General features: G+C 42.4%; 1 protein-coding gene across 2 annotated transcripts in view; it reads right to left on the minus strand.

Moving 5' to 3' along the window:
* The window catches only part of LOC128345871 (chondroitin sulfate proteoglycan 4-like), a 45660-nt gene that overhangs the window by 21403 nt on the left and 1776 nt on the right, over nt 1-22481 (minus strand). For both annotated transcript variants that reach the window (XM_053298470.1, XM_053298471.1), the window contains exons 2-5: nt 11214-11380; nt 5329-8883; nt 2810-3280; nt 1603-1779 (exon numbers count right to left, since the gene is read on the minus strand). In XM_053298470.1, coding sequence (XP_053154445.1) covers nt 1603-1779; nt 2810-3280; nt 5329-8883; nt 11214-11380 — 4370 coding nt within the window. The remainder of the gene's footprint in view (nt 1-1602; nt 1780-2809; nt 3281-5328; nt 8884-11213; nt 11381-22481) is intronic.

Raw genomic sequence — 22481 nt, forward strand, 5'->3', positions numbered from 1 at the left:
TGCTTATATAAATACAGGTGCACATTTCCTAGTCACTGCACAACTCTACTGGGGCTAGATTTTACATTCACAGCAGCCCCAGTGGAAGGGAAATGTTGATGTTAGGCCACACATCATGTCGGCCGCTATACAAAAGATACTCGCCTTCAAGCATATCCAAACCTCAAGGTATATGTACAGTCCAATAAAAAAACTTCAGCTATGAGCTCTAAATAAATTACTTCCAAACAAATCCCTTGCTTTGAATGGACATGGGTGTTTTTAAGGTTGCAGCTTAAACTATGGGCAAATTTTATGTCTCGCCGCTGTACATTTAAATACACTAGTAATCTGAACTGTTTTTGATTAATGGAAATGCTTCCACAAAAATGAACACATGGCCCCCTTGTGGTTATACTATTCTATCGTGGCTGAACTAAAAGACTTGCACTTCAGGCTCACAAATGATGCCAACGAGAAAGAGCTGGCATTCTAGCTATCTTAAAGCAAACCAGATATGAGAGGACTGTTCTTAAGAGGAAATATTCAACAGCTTAAAGAATCCAAAACACAAAACACATTCATTAGCCATTTCCCAAGAAACCTATTCGCCGATTACTAATGGTGACATGATCACTTTGATTTTTAAAAAAGTATACAGATTATTCCCTAAAGCTGTAATGCTATGCACTCTTACCTGGGATTAAATTGATTGAGCTCAGTGGGACTTGCTTCAAGTGCTTAGAATTTAAATACTGATCTCACTCTCCCACTGATGGGGAGAAATTTCAAATAAGAAATGTATAATTATGAAAGTCAATGCAAGAACGAGGTGAGCTCCATCCACCATGGGTGGCCAAACATGTTTCTGCTTATGCAACGAGATCTACAACCTCTGTCATGCCTCACATGTTTTGGAGAGGCATTTGCCAAATTGTGAAATAATGGTAAGAGCAAGATGTAATGTGTGCTGAAAAAAATACTTTAATGCAGTGTAATAAACATATGTAATACCAATTGGTATAACCATGAAATATATGAAAACAGTCAAATACACAGAAATTGAGAACATATGATGAGAATATAAAACAAGGGAGTGAATACTCCCTCTTATTGTATTCTCACCTTATATCATCAATTTCTATGTATTTGGGTGTTTTAATATCTTTTATTGTTTATACCAATTGATATTACATAAATTTATTACACTGCATTAAAGTATCTTTCCGTCTTTAATTTTACTACTCATTACATTTTGCTCTCACCAGCATTGTTTGAGTATTACTTCCTCTTTTTGATTTTTCTTATAGTGTGAAATAGCACAATAGTGCAGTTCCGCAAATCCCCATGATTTAGCACAACAATGTACTCTTCTTGCATGAGCGCAACTTTGAACATTGTGCAAACACAGCATTGGTTAAGACAGGGCTGCTCAACCGGCCCTCCTGCAGATGTTGGCCTACAACTCCCATAATCCCTGGCTATTGGCCACTGTGGCTGGGGATTATGGGAGTTGTAGTCCAAAAGTGACTGGACTACATTTTGTTGAGCAGGCCAGGGTTAAGACATCAGCCAGTCACACCCACTGAAAAATGCGGGTTTTAAAAACAACATGAGATTTACCCTAAGTATTTTGTTTCTCTTTATAACGGGAGCTTCATCATTGACAGGTGTAATAGTCACAAACACCACTTCAGGCAAGCTCTGTTTCCACAGTTCTGTGCTCTTTGCAATGATGGTGAAATTGTCAAGCAGTTGTTCGCTGTCATCATGAATATAGAAAATTAATCCTTGTTCTACCTGCAAAGAGACAGCAAATAAATAATCCAACCAGGACAGGAGTAGTAATTTTTGTAATTAAACTGCAAGGACTCAGGTCATTTCTGCAACAATTCTCATTTTATCTCATCACAACATTCTTGTCCTGTTTGTTTGTGCATCCACACACACTGTCTTGGCACCAATTCTATATCTGGATGTTCTGCCACACTAGCATTGCAGGAGAACAACTAGAATATACCATCCAATTAAAAAAAAACAAATCAGTGGTATATAAGCAGCCATAAAATATCCTAGGGAATAAAACAGCCTTCATGTGGCTCTTGAAACATTACAATGAAAGGTTATGACACATCTCAATGGGAAGGATATTTTAACAAAAAGCCGTATTCTACACGGGCAGGGTTCTTGTGTAGATCACCTAGACCATGGGGGGTAAGGAGAAGAAGGCGGCACCTGAACAAACCATGATATAGAAAAAATTGGTGGTCATTTGTGTGCCAATCCAGTTTTGTTAAATATGATGATGGATATTTATATACTGCTTTTCAACAAAAAGTTCCCAAAGTGGTTTATATAGATATAAATAAATTAAAAATAAATAAATAAACAAACCTTAGTTAAAACACATTGAGGTCATTCACACAACAAGTGTCCTATTCAGGTTTGGGAGCTGTGTGTGTTCCCAATTTTAGGATGTATGGGAGCAAACTACTAAGTAGGAGGAGGGAGAAGTGATTGTATGGAATCAAGCTAGGAGGAAAAGCTGGGTGGGTCTTACAGAACCGAAAATTGGGAGCACATACAGCTCCCAAAAATGACATACATACAAAACATACAGCTCTCATACAAATTTCACTTGTATGAATGACTTCATTGTGAGTCTGCATGGTGTCTGAAACCGCGAGAGCAATTAAATCCCCTTACTTTATATTATATGACTTACAAAGAATACTCTATATTGCTTTGTAAAAAGCAAAGTAAAGCAAAGCAAGCAAGCAAGCAAGCAAGCAAATAAATAAATGCAGAATTATAATCTTAACATGCTTACCTGTTTCCTGGTAAATTTGATTATCCCCATTCCAGGAAAGTAAGAATTTACAATACGCCCATGCTTTGGTGGCTCAACTAAATCATATTCACAATTGAGTCCTGCAAAATGGCTGTTAGGGATATTTAGAAAATGTTCCTCCAGGGCTTTTGAACCCCCTTCTGCAACTGTGAAGTTTTGTACTTCTAATGGGATCACCTTTGGCATGATGTCTACAGCAATTACTATTCCACTGACTGCCTGAATGCCATTGGTCACATCCATTGAAAACTGGTCCCGTAGCTGATTGGAAATAGTCTGCACATACTGGATACTCCCATCATTGATATCTTGCTGAGTAAAGGTCAAAACTGGATTTGCTTCTGCTCCAAGGTAACCTTCTTCAGATGTAAATTTCCGAAGATATCCGTAGACTGGAGGTGTCATTACTTTGAACTCAATCTCTGACGGTGCACTGTTTTCATGCACAACCTTAATAAATAGAAGCAGAAAAAGATGACCATCTTTTTTTCTTTAAATGTTTTTGCAGACAATCTCTAAGTACAGCACAGAGTGCACCAAGACTGAGCTTGTCCAGGGCTCCTTGTCAGTGGCATACCAGTGGACTCATGGTAGCGTAGTCATTCCTGCCATTGTAGAGACACAGGTGCCACCATTTTGACACCTGACATTGCTACCTTAAGCAATACTCCAATACATGGAGGCAGGGGTCAAGAAATATTGGCTCAGTTCATGAGCCAGACAAAAATATTTTACTTATCAGATGGTTCCTCAAATCATGTTAGTACACTACTCATCAGGACTTTTTTCACTCATCGGGCATCTTTTTTTGCTTGTTAGTCTAATAGACTAGTGGATTTCCTGAGCCCTGCATGGAGACACTGACAGCAAAAGTCAGTCTTGGTGTATTTGTGTCTTATGTACTACTACGATGATGAATATTTATATACAGCATTTCAAAAAAAAAAGTTCTCAAAGTGATTGTGGATGTGTGTACTATGAATTGCGGAAGCTTCATCATGTATGTATATAACCTGTATTCTGGCACAGATGATGAATTTATGAAGCTGCCTTCTACAGAATCAGACCTCTGGCTCATCTAGTCCAGTACTATCCTGTTTTTCAAAGCACATTTCGAACCCTAATGGTTACTGAAACGTACCACATAATTGTTTCAATAAGTGCTCAAATATCAGCCAATGATAAGAGTCAGTCTTAAAGATGGCATTACACATAGACTAGTTTTATTGTTCACCTTTCCATGCTTGAACTTCAAAAACTATCCTGGTCAGCTTGTTCCAGTGCCTTATTTTTATTATTAGGAAGTCCTAATATTTAATTACTTATATTAATCTTCAAGCAACAAGCGTCCTCCCCCATGCAAATCTCTATAGCAATGAAAGACAATACTCTTCATCCATATTAAAACAGAATATTTTGTAGAACATTTCTCATAATTCTCAGTTATTTAAAAAGCCGACACCATTAGCTTAATCAGTTTTGAGAAAAGTAATGTTCATCAGCTTCTGATGTAACTTCAAATAGCAATAAATTTTGGGCAACAATTATCTCATGACAGACATACCCAAGCTGATATGATTCATCATTATTATTTATATATCTAATTCTGTGTGCAAGTGTTTACAGTCTTCGCAGTATTCATACTCAGACTAACTCTGCAGAAAAGATAATTAATATCTCCCTTTCCACAAGGGGACTTGTTCTGTGCCTCCCAGTTAGTTCCCAGATGAGCAGAATTTGAACTGCAGCCTTCCACCTTCCTCCCCACTCAATGAACCACAATGACTCTCAGTAACATACTATAAGTGAATTCACATGAACTGAGGGCACGTAAGTAGAAGGGAACTGGCAGTTCCTGGGGACTGCACACTTCCATCGTCTGAACCTGCCCACAACAAGTTCCCAAGTCCTGAACCTGCCCATGGCAAGTTCCCAAGTGACATTTGCTCAACTTCCATAACTAAGATTTGAAGTTGGGCAAAGAATGTCAGCCAAATGTTGGGTGGAGGACATGGGAACCAGTAATGGGTAGATTCGGGTTACATGCCCGCCAGAAGTGCACACTCCTAGTTCCCCCCTACTTACTTGCCAGCGGATCATGTGAACCCACCCAGAATCTTATGCATTGGTGCTAGATACACAGTCTGTTATCTCTCAATTGGTATTTCTTTTTTTCTAAATAAACCATTTCTCTCTTCCAAACACTGATAAATTAAAATATAGCCATTCTGTATGACTGAGCAATTAAATGAATGAGAAATTTTAAAACAGCCATTATGTAGAACTGGGGGTGGGAGGTATTTAGATTAGACCGAAATGTAGTATTTTAAGTCCCACTCATTTAAGTGGAAGAGATTTGAATATGCGCTTAGATCTCACATTGAAATCAGACAGATTTTATAACACATAGCTTGATTGGATCATGCCTTTAGTAAACAGAAGAAAATGTATTCAAAGCGCATTGTTTACATGATCAATATAAATTATTGACAACTTACCAGCAGTTTTCCTTTACTAATTTTGACTGGTTTTCCTTCTTCAACCAAAAGGCTGCTGTTCTGTACAATAGTTGGTGGGCGCTGATGACTTTCCAAGTACATACGAATATTCATTCCTGCATCCAGTTGGACACCTTTAGCATCAACTCTAAAGCTAAATGTGTCCACTAAATTGTTACTGTCATCGTGCCTGTACACCACATGTCCCATTTTGAGATCATGCTGAGTGAAAGTGCTCAATGCCAGGTTATTTACAAAGACTTGTCCATACTTTGGAAGGGAAAATATCTCAAATACAATTTCATGATCACTTCTAATGTCTTGGTTTGTGGAAGCACTCAGATTGGCTGTAGTGATCATTCCCTCTCTTCCTTTCTGGATCAATAATCCTGAATTGTTTGCTAGATGGACATAGGGGTCTGAAGCACTTACTTCTAGCAGGGAGGACGTATAGTGCTTCCCATCGGTGATGAACAGCACAAAGCGACCATAGTTTGCCCCATAATGTATAAACAAGACTCGTTTCTGTGCCAGGTCCTCTTGCTTGAACTGGTAAAGCCTGTGAGAGGTGTCATTGACAAGAACTAAGTCTCCATTAGGAATGCCACGCCTGGTATATAACAATTGATGGTCATCAAAATCAGTATCAGGATCATGATAGCAAAGATCAGCCAAGGTCAACATTTTCTTCCCATTCTTGACAACATGAAATATTTTATCTACTACACGAACTGGTTTCTCATCATTTTCCAGTTGGATCGAAATGTTAAATGTTATCTCTGCTGATAATGGAGGTCCAGCTTCTGTGTCAGAGCTGGATTCTACAGCAGTCGCTGTGATATGAATGTCATCACTCAGTGTCTCAGAATCATCATGTATGTACATGAGTTGTTTACCAATTATATCCTGATTTGTGAAGCTACTAAGATTATAGTTACTTTCCAGAGAATCAGAAAAATTAATAAGGGTTAACTTTCCATGACGAGGACTCTTTGTAACTTTATACTGGAAGGCCTTATTGTAAAGGGTTTGTGCAAATAATTCCGATTTTGTAATCACTTTTCCTTCACCCTCAGTAACAGTGAGTCCATTGTTTGTCAAAAGAATGCTCCGTGGGTCCATTTTAATGCTGATTTTGAAATCGTACATATCTGATTCCACATATTTTGTAGATATTAGGAATCTAAACGAGTCCTGAGTTTCCTCATGGGGCCTACTGATTAACTCATATTCTACTTTGCCATCAGAAATGTTCTGCTGACTGAAGGTTGAATTTATTTGAAGGGGTACTTTGTTGAGCAGGACATTCCCTTTCTCAGGCAGAGACTGCAACTTGTACTGAATTTCATTTTCTGGTACTTCTAATCCCGTAATCACAGCAAGAAGATTACTTGGACTGAGGTACTCTTTATTTTCCTTATCAATAACTAATGATAAATGTCCCAGTAAATTATACCTCAGCCATTTCACCATGATTGGAAACAGAAATTCTTCACTTATTTTGCTGCCAATGCTAACTTTAAATTTGAAGTGTTCTAGGGTATTATCTTGCTGCATCTCTTTGGAGGTACAAGCATATCGCACACGGCCACGTTCAACAGACCGTTGAGAAAAAGAGCTGGTTTGTTTCCATTCTCCACCATGTCGCCTCTGAATTTCTCCATACTGGGGTGGCTCTGTGATCTCGTATCGTATCTCCACCTCTTGTTGGAAAGCATTTGTTTCAATGGCCAAATGACTGAGTGTTATCAAAGCTGCATCACCTTGTAGCACATCAACTCCTGTGTTGTTGACCAATTTGTATTCTAAAGGAACAGCCACAATGCGCAAGACAACTGTGTTGCTGACTTTCTCCCCATCACTCGCTCGTAGAACAATCCTGGAATTCTTAACTCCAGTGTGGATAAAGAAAACATTGCCATTTTTTAAATCCTCATAAGAAAAAGCAGTAATAGCCTTTCCGGGAGCTTTGGAGTTTTCTAGAAATCCTGCATCTGCATTCAGATTTCCAAAGACCATAATACTGAGATCTGCAGAACTTGTATCACTGTCTGAAATATTAACTGAATCCATGCTCAAGAGTTTCTTAGTGTGTTCTAACAAAACAAACACATTTCCATTTGGAAGTGTGAGTTCTGGGGCATCATTTATTGGCCTCACTGTAATGGTAAACATGTATTCCTTCTTTCCCTGTAGATATGGAGGCACCTCTCTTTTACTGCTTGTGGAAATGGAGAAAGTGAAATAATCATAGCTTTCCTCGGAGCCATCATGGACGTATAGAACTCTGCCTTGCCACAAATCTAGCATGGTAAATGTGGACTCCTCCTGGTCTGGTTCAAGATCCAATCTCAAATAGCCATGGGAAGGCTGGTCTTTAATTTTAAAAAGGATTTGTGACTGACGAATGCCTAATCGCTTGAATTCCACATTTACTTTAATATGCTTAGATTCGAGGGCAGCTTGCCCGCCTTCTGGAACAATCAAGTTGTTTACAACCAAAAAATGGTCATGACTCCCTTCTCCATAAGGCTTGGAGACTATAGGACCAAGGGCAGAAATGGAAACTGCTGTTGCAGCAGGTCGTTTTATGGGTGCTGCAATAGGATTTCTATTCACGGCACTCTCAATTTTGCATCCTACTGAAATATCCTTAGTGACAAGAACATCCTGCAAGGATTTCCTTTTGGAATTGATTTTCAAATCCCTCAAACACCCTTGGAAAGACCCTCCTTGAGCATATCTCCCAGAAACCGAGGCTAACTTTAGCTTCAGGACTTCTGCGCGGATAGCATCATTTACTCCACCTATATAAAGGGCTCCCCTAAGAACAGGAAGTTTGCTGTGCAAGGGCAGTGATTTCTTCACTATTTCTTTTTCTACTGCGAGTTCAATATATTCTGCTGAAAATGTCAGTGCAACAACGTGCCATTGGTTATCACTGACTGGACTAAGAGAAGAAAGCTGAATTGTACTCTTCTCCATTCCTACATGAGCTTTAATGAGACCATTTTCTATTTCCATTACAACAAAGTCTCCTGTTTGACCAGAACTGTAGAACAGCAAGCCTTGTTCAGCTGTGGTTTGCACTGTACACTCCAAGATCCCTTCTTTCTGAACATTCCACAAAGGGAATGAAACATAGGACTTGGAACTAAAGAAACTTATGGGTTCATCTTCACCTGCAAAAAATTCATCACTGCAGCTCAGGGACACTTCATGAACATGCTTAAATCTAGGAGAAGATCTCAGAGATGCCAGGATGTCATGCTGGTTAAATACCACATCATCAATACAGCCTCGGAAATTTGTTTGTGCACCATCGAGGTAAGGGACATCAAGGCCTCTGCTCCCGCCAACATAGAGTCCATGTTGGATGTTTAGCTCAACCAGAACACCTGGCATTCTTGTACTAGTTTGATGGTGGTTGTCAATTATTAGAGTGACATTATTGCTTTCATGCAAGACTTTCACTGAGTGCCAAGCTAAATCATTTAGATGGGAACTCCACTGGGAACGGAGGACTTGTTCGCCTGCTCCAAGATCGATTCTCACCTGCAAAAAGAGATACAATTTTAATCATCCCGATGAGTCCATACATAAATTAATGAAAATATATTACAAAATATTGATGAAAATAATGAAAATTCCAGATCTTCCCTATTTTTCTTCAATGTGAGAGCCATTTCCCACTGTGCTGACCTCTATATCGTACTGTGCTTTTCATGGTGCTGGGATGGCCCTTTAAGAGAGATGGAGCCCTCTCTTTGGAGCTCTAGGAATAAAGTACTAGGATAGTCTCTGCATGGTACCAGGGGGACTGGGCAGAGTATTCAGCTTTGCCAAAGCTTCACACAAGCTCAATAAACAATTAGTCGGGAGCTACACTTAGGCTTGATGGTGGGGGGCCACCCCAATGAAAAGCACTGCCCTATTCCATCATTATAATAAGCATGGGCAGATACACGGATAGATACCCAGGTAATGCATCCAAGAGAGTGGGGCTATTCTCATGACCAGCAAAAATTGGGCTAGGAGAGCCTAGCCTGACTTTTCCTGCTCATGTAAACCACCAGGCTTGCAGGCGAGCCCGCTTGCTTCCAAGCGGCTAGCCCGCTAAAGTACCCCTCCCCTTAAACCGGGTTTGCGGAGTGAGCACTCCACAAACCCGTTTTTTTCAATCATGAGTTGCCACAGCACAGCTCCAACTGGGAGGCTGAAAAGCAGCCTCCCGGCTCGGGGGTCTCTCCAGCATGCCCTGCGCGCTTGCGCAGGGCATGCTGGAGCTTCTGGGGGCCGCACAGCCCCCAAACTCCCCAGTCCTGGCCGGCTCCGTGACGGAGCCGGCAGTTATGTGGGCGGCCACTGCGGCCGCCCAGAGCAGACTGTCTGCTTGTCTCACCGATTGCGAGATCCACCTCTACAGGTCTCAAACTGCAGCCATCCAGCTGTTGTTGGCCTATAATTCCCATCATTCCTAGTTATAATGGCCAGTATTGTAGTCAGACTATGAGGTCATTCACACAATGAACAACTGTGTTCTACCCAGGTTTGAGAGCTGCATGTGCTCCCAATCTTCAGTTGTGTTGAAGCAAGGAAGGAGGAAACCTGGGTAAAAGTGATTGTGTGGAAGTAAGGTAGGAGGAAAAGCTATCCAAGTTCCTCCTAGCTTGCTTCCACACAACCGAAAATTGGGAGCACACACAGCTCCCAAACCAGGGTAGAATGCAGTTTCCGATTGTGTGAATGACCTCTATGATGTGTATTCCATATCTATAAGACAAACCCTGGTTTAGACCATGATGAAGCTATTCATACACAGACCAAAAACTGGGCTAAGGAAACCCAGCCGTGTGTGTGTGTGTGTGTGTGTGTGTGTGTGTGTGTGTGTGTGTGTGTGTACGTACCACAAGGAGGAGCATGGCTCCTGGTGGCTGCTTAGCGGAAATCCCGCTTAGGGAGCCCACTGCTTAGCCTGGGTTTGGGTGTCCCAAATATTTAATAAACTGTTTCTAATAGAATGGTTTTTACTATCCACATCTGTCCTTTTTGTATCAACCCATAAATATTTAAGTAATCCCTCTGAAAGTCCTGCCCCTTCCATATTCATGATCCAGCCATATGTTGCTTTAATCCAATCTGCAATCCAAGTTAGGCAACTACCTTGGAAATATAACTTTAAGTTAGGGACAGCCAATCCTCCCTTTTTTAAAATGTCTTGCATAATCTTGAATTTAATTCTAGGCCTTTTATAGGCCCAAATAAAAGAATTTATATATCTTTGCCACTCATTCAGTGTCTTTTCCTCAATTCTTATTGGTATCATTAAAATAAATCTTGGTAAGATATTCATTTTTACTGTCGATATTCTCCCCAACTAGGAAAGATTTAACTTTTTCCACCTCTATCAGTCAGCCAATATATTCTTACACGTTGACAAATAATTATTTTTGAATAAATCTTTATTAACAGCTGTTAAGTTTATCCCCAAATATTTAATCAGTTTGGCAGTAATATGGAATCCTGTTTTTTTATTTGTCTCACTAGTTTCAATCCCAAGGAGATGAGAGAGGGATACTGCCTATGCCTAACACTCTTCCCCTCTTCCCTCCTAGAGCTGTCTTGAAGCCAAGACAAGTCCTGAGATCAGAAGGCAATGGAGCTAATCACTACTCAGTGGTCCAGAAAGGATTCAAGTACCTCTTACAAGCCTAAAAAGTACCCTCAGGAGCTCCTGTACCTCTAATCAGGAACCACTGGGATAGAAGGCTGGAGGTATAGCATGCAGGCTCCTGCTGCCTGCCTGCAAGGCTTTGAGCACACACACTTTATTAGTCAGGATGTCCACCATTATTTTAATAAGCTCCATATGTTTATAATATTACCTGTACATTTCCAGAATCTAATTCCACAAAAATATAGCTTTCTTTTCCTGCAGCAAGAAACAGCAACCCATCAGGTCTACTTGTTCGAAAACGTAATTGCAGTGATGTTGTAGAGGATGATGATTCAGCAATATTGAACTGTACGTAGCTTTCACCATAAAATGACACTAGAAACAAACAAAAACATCATTATACCTTTGCTTGTAGAAGATGGTTTCACAACATTACACACGGATGAAGAATCTAGAACTAATATGCACACATATAAGAATTGGCTTTATCCTCCAAGCCATAGTGCGTTTTTTAGCTCCAACAAGAATTACTATGAGATTTAAAACATCGAGTCTCATGTGATTATAGTGGTCTTATCATTGGTAATCATCCTGTACAAAACTCATTTTAGCAATACATTTATTATGAAACACTTTCTCTCTGATCCACTCGCTCACAAGAGGTTCTTGCTTTGGCCATCCAAGTTAGAACTCATGTCACATTTCAAAATTTTAATGCCAATCAACTCAAGGTTAGCCAATACCATAAGGGATGCTTAGGTCAATCAACACATTCAGAAAAATGGTGTGGTACAAGCCTCCTAGCATTTTATCACCTCAGAATGCCAGTAATGATTATACATTTGAATGCTCTCACAAAACTATTAATACCCTAAAAATGAGAAGGTTACGTTCAGCTAGAATCCTTCTCCTTGATATGACAGTTTCCCATTAGCAAAGATATTTTGTTGTGAGAGAATTTTGGTCATATGTTTTCCCCACCTGCATCCTGGAAAAGTGCCACAGTTCCTCTTTGTCTTTTCTATGAACATGTACATCCATGTTCAGCCTTTGTGAGGCCCTGTGGAGGATTGCAGGAGAAAGAATGGAATGTTTTGGGAGAAAGGTAAAGACAGTGCAGGTGGTAACCTCAAGTGTTTACAGATGTGATGTGTTTGTGCCAATGCTTAGAACATTAAAAATGAAAATGAATTCCTTAGCCAGATGCCCACTGTGCTAATAATAAGCTACCATAGTTATCACACGAAGCATGTGCCAAGAATGCTGAAATCTCCTGAAGTAGGAACAGAAATATGCTAGGAACTAAGCTGCTGATGTTCTCATGTTCTTTCATAGCAAAAGACAGTGGCTGAATTTTCACAGTAAAGACATTGGCTAACTTGATAAGGAAAATTAAACAACATAGTCACATTGAAACATAGTCACATTGAAATAGTCACAAGTTAGACTACACCACATACACAAATATTTATAGCAGCATGTGCAATGTGCAACTTCTCACACACAGGCAAAACTGGCCAAGCCTGATCTTGCCTATGTGTGAGAACTGCCAGGATCGCACCCAATCCTGGCAGCATCCCGGCGGCAAACCCACCAAGCCAGCCACCCTTTAAATGGGGTTAAGGGAGCTAGCACTCCTTTTGCCCCATTTTTTTTAATTGTCTGCCAGCCAATCAAAGACTTGTGGGGCCAATCAGAGACTGTGGGGCTCCCAGCCGGTGTCGGGGAAATCCCCATAGTGCACCATGCACTTGCATGGTGCATTATGGGAGTTGGGTGACGAGTCGGGACCCATGACCCTCCATGCTGCTTGAGGAGGCAGCTGTATGTCTGGGTGCGCGGTCTCCGGGCCCAGACCTACAGCGAGGATCATCTGCCGGGGAGGTAAGCTTTTTTGGGCTTCCTCGCCTGCCCCAAGCCATTTTTCAGGAATCGTGAGAAAAGGCTCCTGATCTTATTTATCCATAAAATTTCATACTCTTGTTCTGAAAACTACATGAAAAGATCACATGTATGAAGACTGCATAAATGTAGACGAGTTTAAGGTCGAAATTCTCATGCCCTACAATGTATATGTTCGCTAGCTCTTTCAAAAGTGATTTTTTGCAAACACAGCCAGAGTCTAACACTACTCTCCAGTGTACATCACTTTTACTCCTCACAAAAATAATCACTTAAGTAAGAAAGTAAAATACATTATTTTTGTAATGACAAGTAATATTAATATGAAAACTGTTGATTCAACAAAACTGTAACACCACAGCCTACAATACACAGTAATCAATGTTCAAATAATATTCATTTTGAATAGACATTGGGCTGCTATGGATATTATGAAATAAATTGTTTATTCAAATAGTTAATGGTGCAGCTGTTCTATGAAGCTCTGAACAGATTTTCTTTACAGCATAACAGCAACGAGGATAATAATGATAATAATAATCCTCTTCTGTGTAGAGTATATGAAAGCCATGCACAACTTTCCAAAACACTGTGATAACAGTAATTAATGCATCTGTGTCTTTTACCCACTATTTGCAGCTGTTTTTCCTTTGAGCCACAAGTGCATAGAACTCATTTTTTCATAATTTCTAATGGCGGCACATTTAATGAATGACTTAATTTTAAAAGGTTTTTCTAAATTTCAAGTCTCAACAACTTACAAGATCTCTGCACATCTTGCAATACTGCCCTCTGCCATTCTTTCTTAGACTACATTTTTCACAAGTATGCACTTTTTTGTCTGGGCAGGGTGTATTACAGCTATGGAAGGTATAAGAGATCTGCTCTATGGAAGCTTATATCTGTCTATATCCACATGAATCTGACAAAATGGCCCCTAGCCCATAAAAGCTTAATTGTTGCTTGCAGTGGAATGATCCAGAAGTAAGAGTGAAGACAGACACTAGAACATAACATAAGAACAGCCCAGCTGGATCAGGCCCAAGGCCCATCTAGTCCAGCATCCTGTTTTGCACAGTGGCCCACCAGATGCCACTGGAAGCCTACAGGCAGGAGTTGAGGGCATGCTCTCTCTCCTGCTGTTACTCTCCTGCAACTGGTGCTCAGAGGCATCCTGCCTTTGAGGCTGGAGGTGGTCTATAGCCCTCCAACTAGCAGCCGATGATAGACCTCTCCTCCATGAAGTTATCCAAACCCTTCTTAAAGCCATTCAGGTTGTTGGCTGTCACCACATCTGGAGGCAGAGAATTCCACAAGTTGATTATGTGTTATGTGAAAAAGTACTTCAGTTTGTTGGTCCTAAATTTCCTGGCAATCAATTTCATGGAACGACCCCTGGCTCTAGTGTTATGAGAGAGAGAGAAAAGAATTTCTCTCTATCTACTTTCTCCACCCCATGCATGATTTTATAGACCTCTATCACGTCTCCCCGCAGTCGTCTTTTTTCTAAACTAAAAAGCCCCAGGTGTTGTAGCCTTGCCTCATAAGAAAGGTGCTTTAGGCCCCTGATCATCTTGGCTGCCCTCTTCTGCACCTTTTTAATGTGTGGTGAAAGTGGTTTGTAGGGATGTGCACAGAACCAGCTCTCTTCGAGCCAATGGTGGGGCAGGGGGGGGCTTTAAGGAGTGTGGAGGGTGCACCCCCCACCATGCTTCCCCCTCCGGCGCTCTGCAGATAAATAGTACCTCCCTGCCGCCCTGTTGCTTCTGTGACCAGAAGTGACCGGTAGTGCCTTGCACGCATGCATGCATTGTGTGTGCTTGTTGTAGGCGTGCACACGTTGTGCATGCATGTGACGCACACACAAGGCACTTCTGGTCACAGAAGCAGTAGGGAGGTAGGGAGGTACGCTGCTGCCCAGCCAGACTATTTCTCTGCAGAGAACCAGAGAGCGATAGCGTGGCAGGGGTGGTGGTAAGTGCACCCTCCCACATCCTTAAAGCCACCCTGCCACCATATTCGAAGCGGTTTGAGTGCGGGGTTCCAAACCTGTTCAGCGATCTAAGAATAGAATGCCGAACAGGTTCGTGCACAACCCTAGCAGCTTGGACATGGGACACACATTATCTATCCCGAAAATAAATGCCTCAGAATCAGGACAGACTACTGCATCCCATGTCATAGGAACATAGGAAACTGCCATATACTGAGTCAGACCATTGGTCTATCTAGCTCAGTCTTGTCTTCACAAGACTGGCAGCGGCTTCTCCAAGGTTGCAGGCAGGAATCTCTCTCAGCCCTATCTTGGAGAAGCCAGGGAGGGAACTTGAAACCTTCTGCTCTTCCCAGAGCGGCTCCATCCCCTGAGGGGAATATCTAGCAGTGCTCACACATCAAGTCTCCCATTCATATGCAACCAGGGCAGACCCTGCTTAGCTATGGGGACAAGTCATGCTTGCTACAAGACCAGCTCTCCTCTTCCAATTGCCAGTGAGGAAAGGGGAAGATCCACCACTGCAGGATTTGGCAGCCGTGGCTCCTACTCCCAATCAGCCAATAGACTTCCTCCCTGGATCATCCCAAGTCTTGTAAAGGAAGCCCATTGACTGATAAGAAGGAGGGAGAAGGAGGAACCACTGCTGTCCTCTACCCCATTGACCAATGGTCTCCTTCCTTGCATTAGCACAAGGGTTTCTGGCAGGAAGTGATAGGGAGCAGGGAGAAGTCAGCAGCTCTGAGTATCTCTGCCTTCTCTTGGTCCCCTCCCCACCACAAATGGAAATCCCACCCCCCACCCCCATTTCATTTGTGGATGAGAGGTGCTGGGAGAAGGCAGTGCCAAGAGACCCAAGCCAACCCTGCTTTCTCCAAGCATGCCCCATCCACAAATGAAATGTGGGAGACATTTCCATTTGCAGATGGCGAGGGTGGGGAAAGGAAGCAGCAGTGTAGGTCTAGTGGCCAAGAGGACTACCAGTGTCTCCCAGCACCATCTCTTCCACCTTGAGGCTGGTCCCACTCAGAATACAGCAGAAGTGTGCTTAAATCACTTCCACTACTTCAGAATGTGTCTCACCTTCAGTACAGGAAGCTGCCTTAGACTGAGCCAGACCATTGGTCCATCTAGCTCAGTGCAGTACTGTCTATCCTGACTAACAGCAGTTCTCCAGGATTTCAGACAGGACTCTTTCCCAGCCATACCTGGAGATGCCAGGGATGGAACCTGGAAACTTCTGCATGCAAAGCAGTTGCTCAGTCACTGAACTCACTTGATATCAGTAGCGGCTTATCCTAATGAACCGGGGGGCAGGGCACCAAAGATGCAGCTGCCACTGATTTCCAGCAGCTCCATTGCTCCCTCCTCCTCTCTCTGTCTCATTCTACCCCAGAGTTAAGGAGAGTCACACTACTTGCAGGCTGGCCATTCATCGGGGAAAGCTGCACAGACTGGTCAATGTCATAAATCCGATCCTGCAGCCACCATTGTCAGGGGTGGATGAAAAGAGTCTGAGGACAACACTGAGGCACCACAATCCCTGCCAGCTGCTACCCAGCTCTACTTGATAAACAGGGCACAGCCCCTTTAAGACCTAGGAAATTCCAAGCTTGGGTGCCGCTGCATTGCTGGCTCTGTAGTTAAGGCTTGTGTTTGCCCCTGCTGTCTGCTGAAGCCACTTTGTTGTGGATATGGTCTGCCTTGTACCTGTTTCCTGCTCCTTTGGATTCCTGGCTTCTGATCCACTGCTTGTTTGACCTTGATTGTGTCTGATGGGCTGATTCCTGGCCCTGGCCCTGACCCTTGGCCTTGGTGATTGTGGCTTGACTTGCCCCAACAGAGTGTTGCCTGACATGCTGGCCCCTCCCCGGTATGTCACTACCTGATGAATGGCCAACCTGCAGGCAGTGTGGCTCTCCTGAACTCTGGAGTGGGGTGGAATGAGAGAGAGAGAGAGAGAGAGAGAGAGAGAGAAGCAACAGAGATGCTGGGAACCAGAGGCAGCTGCATCTTGCTTGGCACCATCACCACTGTTCCCTCTAAGGCGTGTGCACGCTCACAAGTTTTTGGACGTCCGCTCAGTTCATTTTAGATCCCGCTGATGTTGAATCAGGAAGCCCCATTCTGAATGCAGGTGTGCAGACACACTGCCTTGATACTGCCGCCCAAAACAAAACTCATTCTGCACAGAAATTAAAAAAAAAAAATTAGAGGGACCACTGACCATCATTACCCCCAGCTCATTAGACTAAATAATTTTTTTTAAAACCCTGCTATGGCTTTAGACCAGGCATCTCCAAACTGCGGCCCTCCAGATGTTGCTGAACTACAACTTCCAGCATCCCTAGACACAATTTTTTGTGGCTGGGTATGCTGGAAGTTGCAGTTCAGCAACATCTGGAGGGCTGCAGTTTGGGGATGCCTGCTTTAGACTAAAAACGGGATTTCCCCCCTTGGGTACCCTCCCCAGATGTTGGGCTACAGCTCCCACCATACTTTGGTCATTGTGACTAAATCCTGGAGTGCTGCTGCTAGTCTTTCAAGGGTCCCAAGCACGGTTCCCTCTAAGGTGTGCATGCGTGTGTGGTTTAGATAGAATAGGAATGTCCCAGCGGTGTAGGGAGGGCATGGACAGTCCGTGTTCAGGGCAGCCCTCCCATGATGGTGGTGGGCTCTTTATCTTCATCTCCGTGCGGAATGAGTTTTGTTCTGGGTGGCAGTATCAAGGCAGTGTGTGCACACATGCATGTAAAATGGGGCCCTCCTGATTCAACCTGAGTGGGATCTAAAATTAACTGAGTGGACATCCAAAAGCTTGTGAACACACACACATGCACAAGATAAACACCAGCACTTTGAGTTGCACTCAGATGCATCAATACCTCATGCAGCTGTTTAAGCACCAATGAAAAATCCATCATTGATTGTAATGGTTCTGGATTGCTTCCAAACACTTTTAATTATGTATGACCAAAAATGCAGCATAAACACAAATTTATATTCTACTGCTCAACTTCAAAGTGGAGATAAATCTTCAGTCTTCTACCGGCAAACTGCAATGAGCGTCATCCCTCATATTGTAGGGCCTGGGGTGATTTAAATTAGAATCCTGTGCCTGAGAAATCTGATCTTGCACATTATTTTCCCAGAATGAAGAACTGCAACATGAATAGCTCAATCCACAGCTCAATGGATGCTGGATGCTTTTAAACTGATGCAATCCTGATGAAAGTCAGGATTTCATCAGGAATGATGAAAAGTAATTTCAGAGTTTCAAAGTAGTCAGTTTCAAAGTAAAACAAATGGGATCCAAATTACATTACTATTTACTTATTTTTAAATATGTTTATCCCACCTGTCCTACCACAAGGCAGCCCTAGGTGGTGTACAACGAAGATTATAGGGTAGTAAGAACAGATACAGGAAAAATTAAAAATAAATAAAAACAAGGAAACAAAACTATGGCAGACAGCAGACAAGTTAAAAATCCCAGCACGAACCTTGCAATACAAGCAAATATTCACCAAAATATTTGTGAATATGAACAAATTCACCAAATGCACAATGAAGCAATGTATTCACTATTCCCTCTAAGGCGTGTGCACGTGCGTGCGCTCACTAGTTTTCTTATGTCCGCTCAGTTAATTTTAGATCCCACTCAGGTTGAATTAGGAAGGCTGCACTCTGAATGCATGTGTGCACACACTGCCGTGATACTGCTGCCCAGAGCAAAACTAATTCTGCACAGAGATGAAAAAAATTACAGGGACCACTGAATGTATTGAATGTGTCTTCATGAAAAATGAAAACTTCATGAGCCTCTGAAATCCACAAAGTCAACGCCTCCACAGAAAAGATCCTCCTTTTAGTGGGAGCCTGGTGCACCTCTGAAAACAAAACCACCCAGAACAAGCCCTCAGATGATAATCTGAGCATATGCAAGCATATACTGGGAAAGATGGTCCGTGGTTTAAATTTGTTTAAATGATGTTTCAGCTCTATTGATGAGGTGAGTAAATGTTCAACGTCCACAGCACTCTTCATCAGACAGCTGTGAAACTCAAATGCTTGCAAACCTTCTAAAACATGAGTTTATCTTGCACCACTGTAGCTGTCTTTTCAATTGAAACCCTTTTATTGGATAAACTGTCTTGGGAGGTTAGCAAGCATTTGTCCTCGTGTCAGGAGGACATTGCCACTAACACGATTGAACCCTTCTGTCATGTAGATGAATGGGAGACCTAAGTGCAGGACACATCTGGCCTGCAGGGATGGGATGCATTGAATTAATACTTCCATCACCTAAATTGACTGGAGATTTGAAAGTCTCTCTTGGGAGAACAAAAACATGTCAAATTAGTGGCAGCAGAGTAAAACCATTCCCAGCTGGCAGGGTTAGGTCGCAGAGGGTCTCAAGCTGATATAGTAAGGACCACTTTGACTATGATGCTTTACCTAAGTATGCAAACTGTGTGAATCATGTGCCAATTTCATTGTATGCATATACTGTAAATGCATGTTATATGTATTCTGTATATACAATGAAAACATGCTGTTTCACCGTACACAGTGAAGCTGGTGCAGTATGCATACACAGTGCACATGTGTGACTTCCCAGTCTCTATGCAACAGAAAAATAGACACATGTGTAATAGTCATATATGACAATCTAAATGTGGTATATATGCCTTTTCTACACAGAAACACCATCTATGTATGCAACAGTTAAAAAATAGTTCCAGGTTTCAGTAGCGCACTGACAAATTTGCATCCAGGAACCCACTCCTATACAAGTGCACCCCAAGAAAGTAGATTTGCCGCTGCCACCACCACCATGTAAAACCTATGGGCACACAGGTGGTCTCAGCGATCAGCAGTGGGTCCTTCTGAGAACCCTGGACCTTGAGCAGCTGCCCAATGATGCTGAACACTGACACTTATCCTTCAACAATCATATTTAGAATGGCATTAAATGTTCAAGACAATGTTGCACCAGGCCTTCTACATACCCTGGTCACCTGTGGTGAATAGGAAGTCTACAGGTGACTAGACTGGGAAACTTTACAAAAATTGGTTCCACCCTTTAATTTTTAGTCTACAAAAGAATATAATAAGAATATAGGGGGAGGTGGGTCATTCCAGACTCAATCCAGACAAGACTGAAGTACTGTTAGTTGGTGGTTCCATCTGAATGATGTCCAGCCTGTTCTAGATAGGTTTGCTCTCCCGCTGAAGGACCAGGTATGCAGTCTGGGGGTGCTCATAGATCCAGCACTGTCACTAGATGCTCATGTGGCCTCTGTGGCTCGGAGCATATTTTATCAGCTTTGGCTGATACTCCAACTACAACCTTACTTGAATAGAGATAGCTTGGCCATAATTACTCATGCTCTGGGAAGCTCTCGCTTAGATTACTACAATGAATTGTATGTGGGGCTGCCTCTGAAAACGGTCCATAAACTGCAGCTGGTACAAAATAGGGTGGCAAGATTATTAACTGGAACTGGACATTTTAATCATATTACATCAGTGCTTCGTCAGCTACACTGGCTCCCAGTCCATTTCCCGTCTCCATTCTTTTAACTTTTAACCTCTAAAGCCCTAAATGGCTTGGGACTGGGTTACCTGAGAGAGGGCCTTGCCCTATATGCTCTGACTTGGACCTTAAGATCTTCTGCCCCAAGTGCCCCTGCCAAACAAGGTGAGGTGGGTGGCTACTAGGGAGGGCCTTTTCCGTGGTTGCACCCCATTTATGGAACAGCCTCCCCAGTGAGGTTTGCTGGCACCATCACTTAGCAATAGCAATAGCACTTACATTTATATACCGCTTTATAGCCGAAGCTCTCTAAGCGGTTTACAATGATTTAGCATATTGCCCCCAACATTCTGGGTACTCATTTTACCGACCTCGGAAGGATGGAAGGCTTTGTTCTTTTAGGTGCCAGGTAAAGACCTTTCTCTTCATTCAGGCTTTTAAAATTTGATTTTTTAAAAAAGTTTCTAAATGGTTTTTAACTGTATTTTTTAAAATGTGATTTGATGTATTTTATGTGTTTTTATTGGATGTTTTAATGTTTTGTGTTGAGCCGCCCAGAGAACAATTGTTATGGGGCACCTAAAAAATAAAGTTTATAATAATAATAATAATAATAATAATAATAATAAATTGCGGAACGCACTTCTTGATAAGATTAGAGCAGCTCCATCCTTGCTGGCTTTTAGGAAACAACTAAAGACACATCTCTTCAGCCAAGCTTTCTAGTTAATTGGTGTTTTTATGGATGTTTTAATCTGGTTTTATGTTTCAACTGTTAAATTCTTGGTTTGTTTTATTCTTGGTTTGTTTTATGCTATAAACTGCCTGGAGACGTCGGTAGTGGGCAGTATACGCATTTAGTAAACAAACAAACAAATTATTATTATAACAATTTTGTGGGCCTGTATTCTGTAGACTTATTGACATGGCGGGACCAGGAGGGAATCCTAGGTGCCTTTCAAAGAACAACTATTACTCCAGGAATAATACAACTGTATAAAGATACTCCTGTATTGGGCAGCAGCAATATAGGAAGGTGCTGAAAGGCATAATCATCTCATACTGCACAGGAGATGGCAATGGTAAACCCCTCCTGTATTCTACCAAGAAAACCTCATGGCTCTGTGGTCACCAGGAGTCGACTCTGACTCGACGGCACAACCTTCCTTTCCTATAAAGATGGTAGGCACACAGGAAGCTGCCTTACACCATTGGTCCATCTAACCCAGTATTGTCTCCACTCACTGGCAGTGGTTCTCCAAGGTTTCAAGCAGAAGTCTCTCCCAGCCCTACCTGGAGGTGCCAGGGATTGAACCTTCTGCATGCAATTCCTCATCCACTGAGCTATGGCCCTGTCCTCTAAAGGGGAATATCTTACAATGCTCACATGTAGTCACCCATCCAAATGCAAACCAAGACAGGTCCTGCTTAGCAAAGGGGACAACTCATGCTTGCTACCGCAGGACTAGCTCTCCTCCCAGTCACAGCCAGAGGGGCATCTAGGTAATTTTGGAGTATGGGCCTAAAGGCCTTTGGAACCCCCCATCCCTGCAAGTTAAGCATCATTTTTTAACATGTAGGTTCTTGAGGACACAAACAACAACACCCAGGACAGACTATAGAGGATCTGGGGGTTCCCCAGGTGTGTGGAGGCCCTGGACTACCCCAAAGTCCAAGGCTAAGAGCACCTCTGGTCACAGCTGCCAAAGTTCAAACGCACTCCTTGGGTCAATTCAGATGATACTGTCTAACCACCCACATTCTCATGGTTACAGCTGTAAGTCTTCATCTCCTGCCTTCTAGTTGTCACGCCTAATCACAACTAGAGATGGTTCATCTGAGCTGTCCTCTTCATGTACTATTTAAATAGTATTTTAAATGGTGGTTGCACCTCAGATCCTTGATGTGCAACTTAAATACTTCTGCCCATGCAATTAGGTGGAAAACTCCTGGCACATGGAGAGGGGGCAGGAGATGTGTGCTCATGGCATGCCCATGCCTCTAACTGCATGGGAACGTTGCCCAATTGCACAGTATTGTCC

The sequence above is a fragment of the Hemicordylus capensis genome, chromosome 2 (assembly GCF_027244095.1).
Source record: "Hemicordylus capensis ecotype Gifberg chromosome 2, rHemCap1.1.pri, whole genome shotgun sequence".
NCBI classification, from domain to species: domain Eukaryota; kingdom Metazoa; phylum Chordata; class Lepidosauria; order Squamata; family Cordylidae; genus Hemicordylus; species Hemicordylus capensis.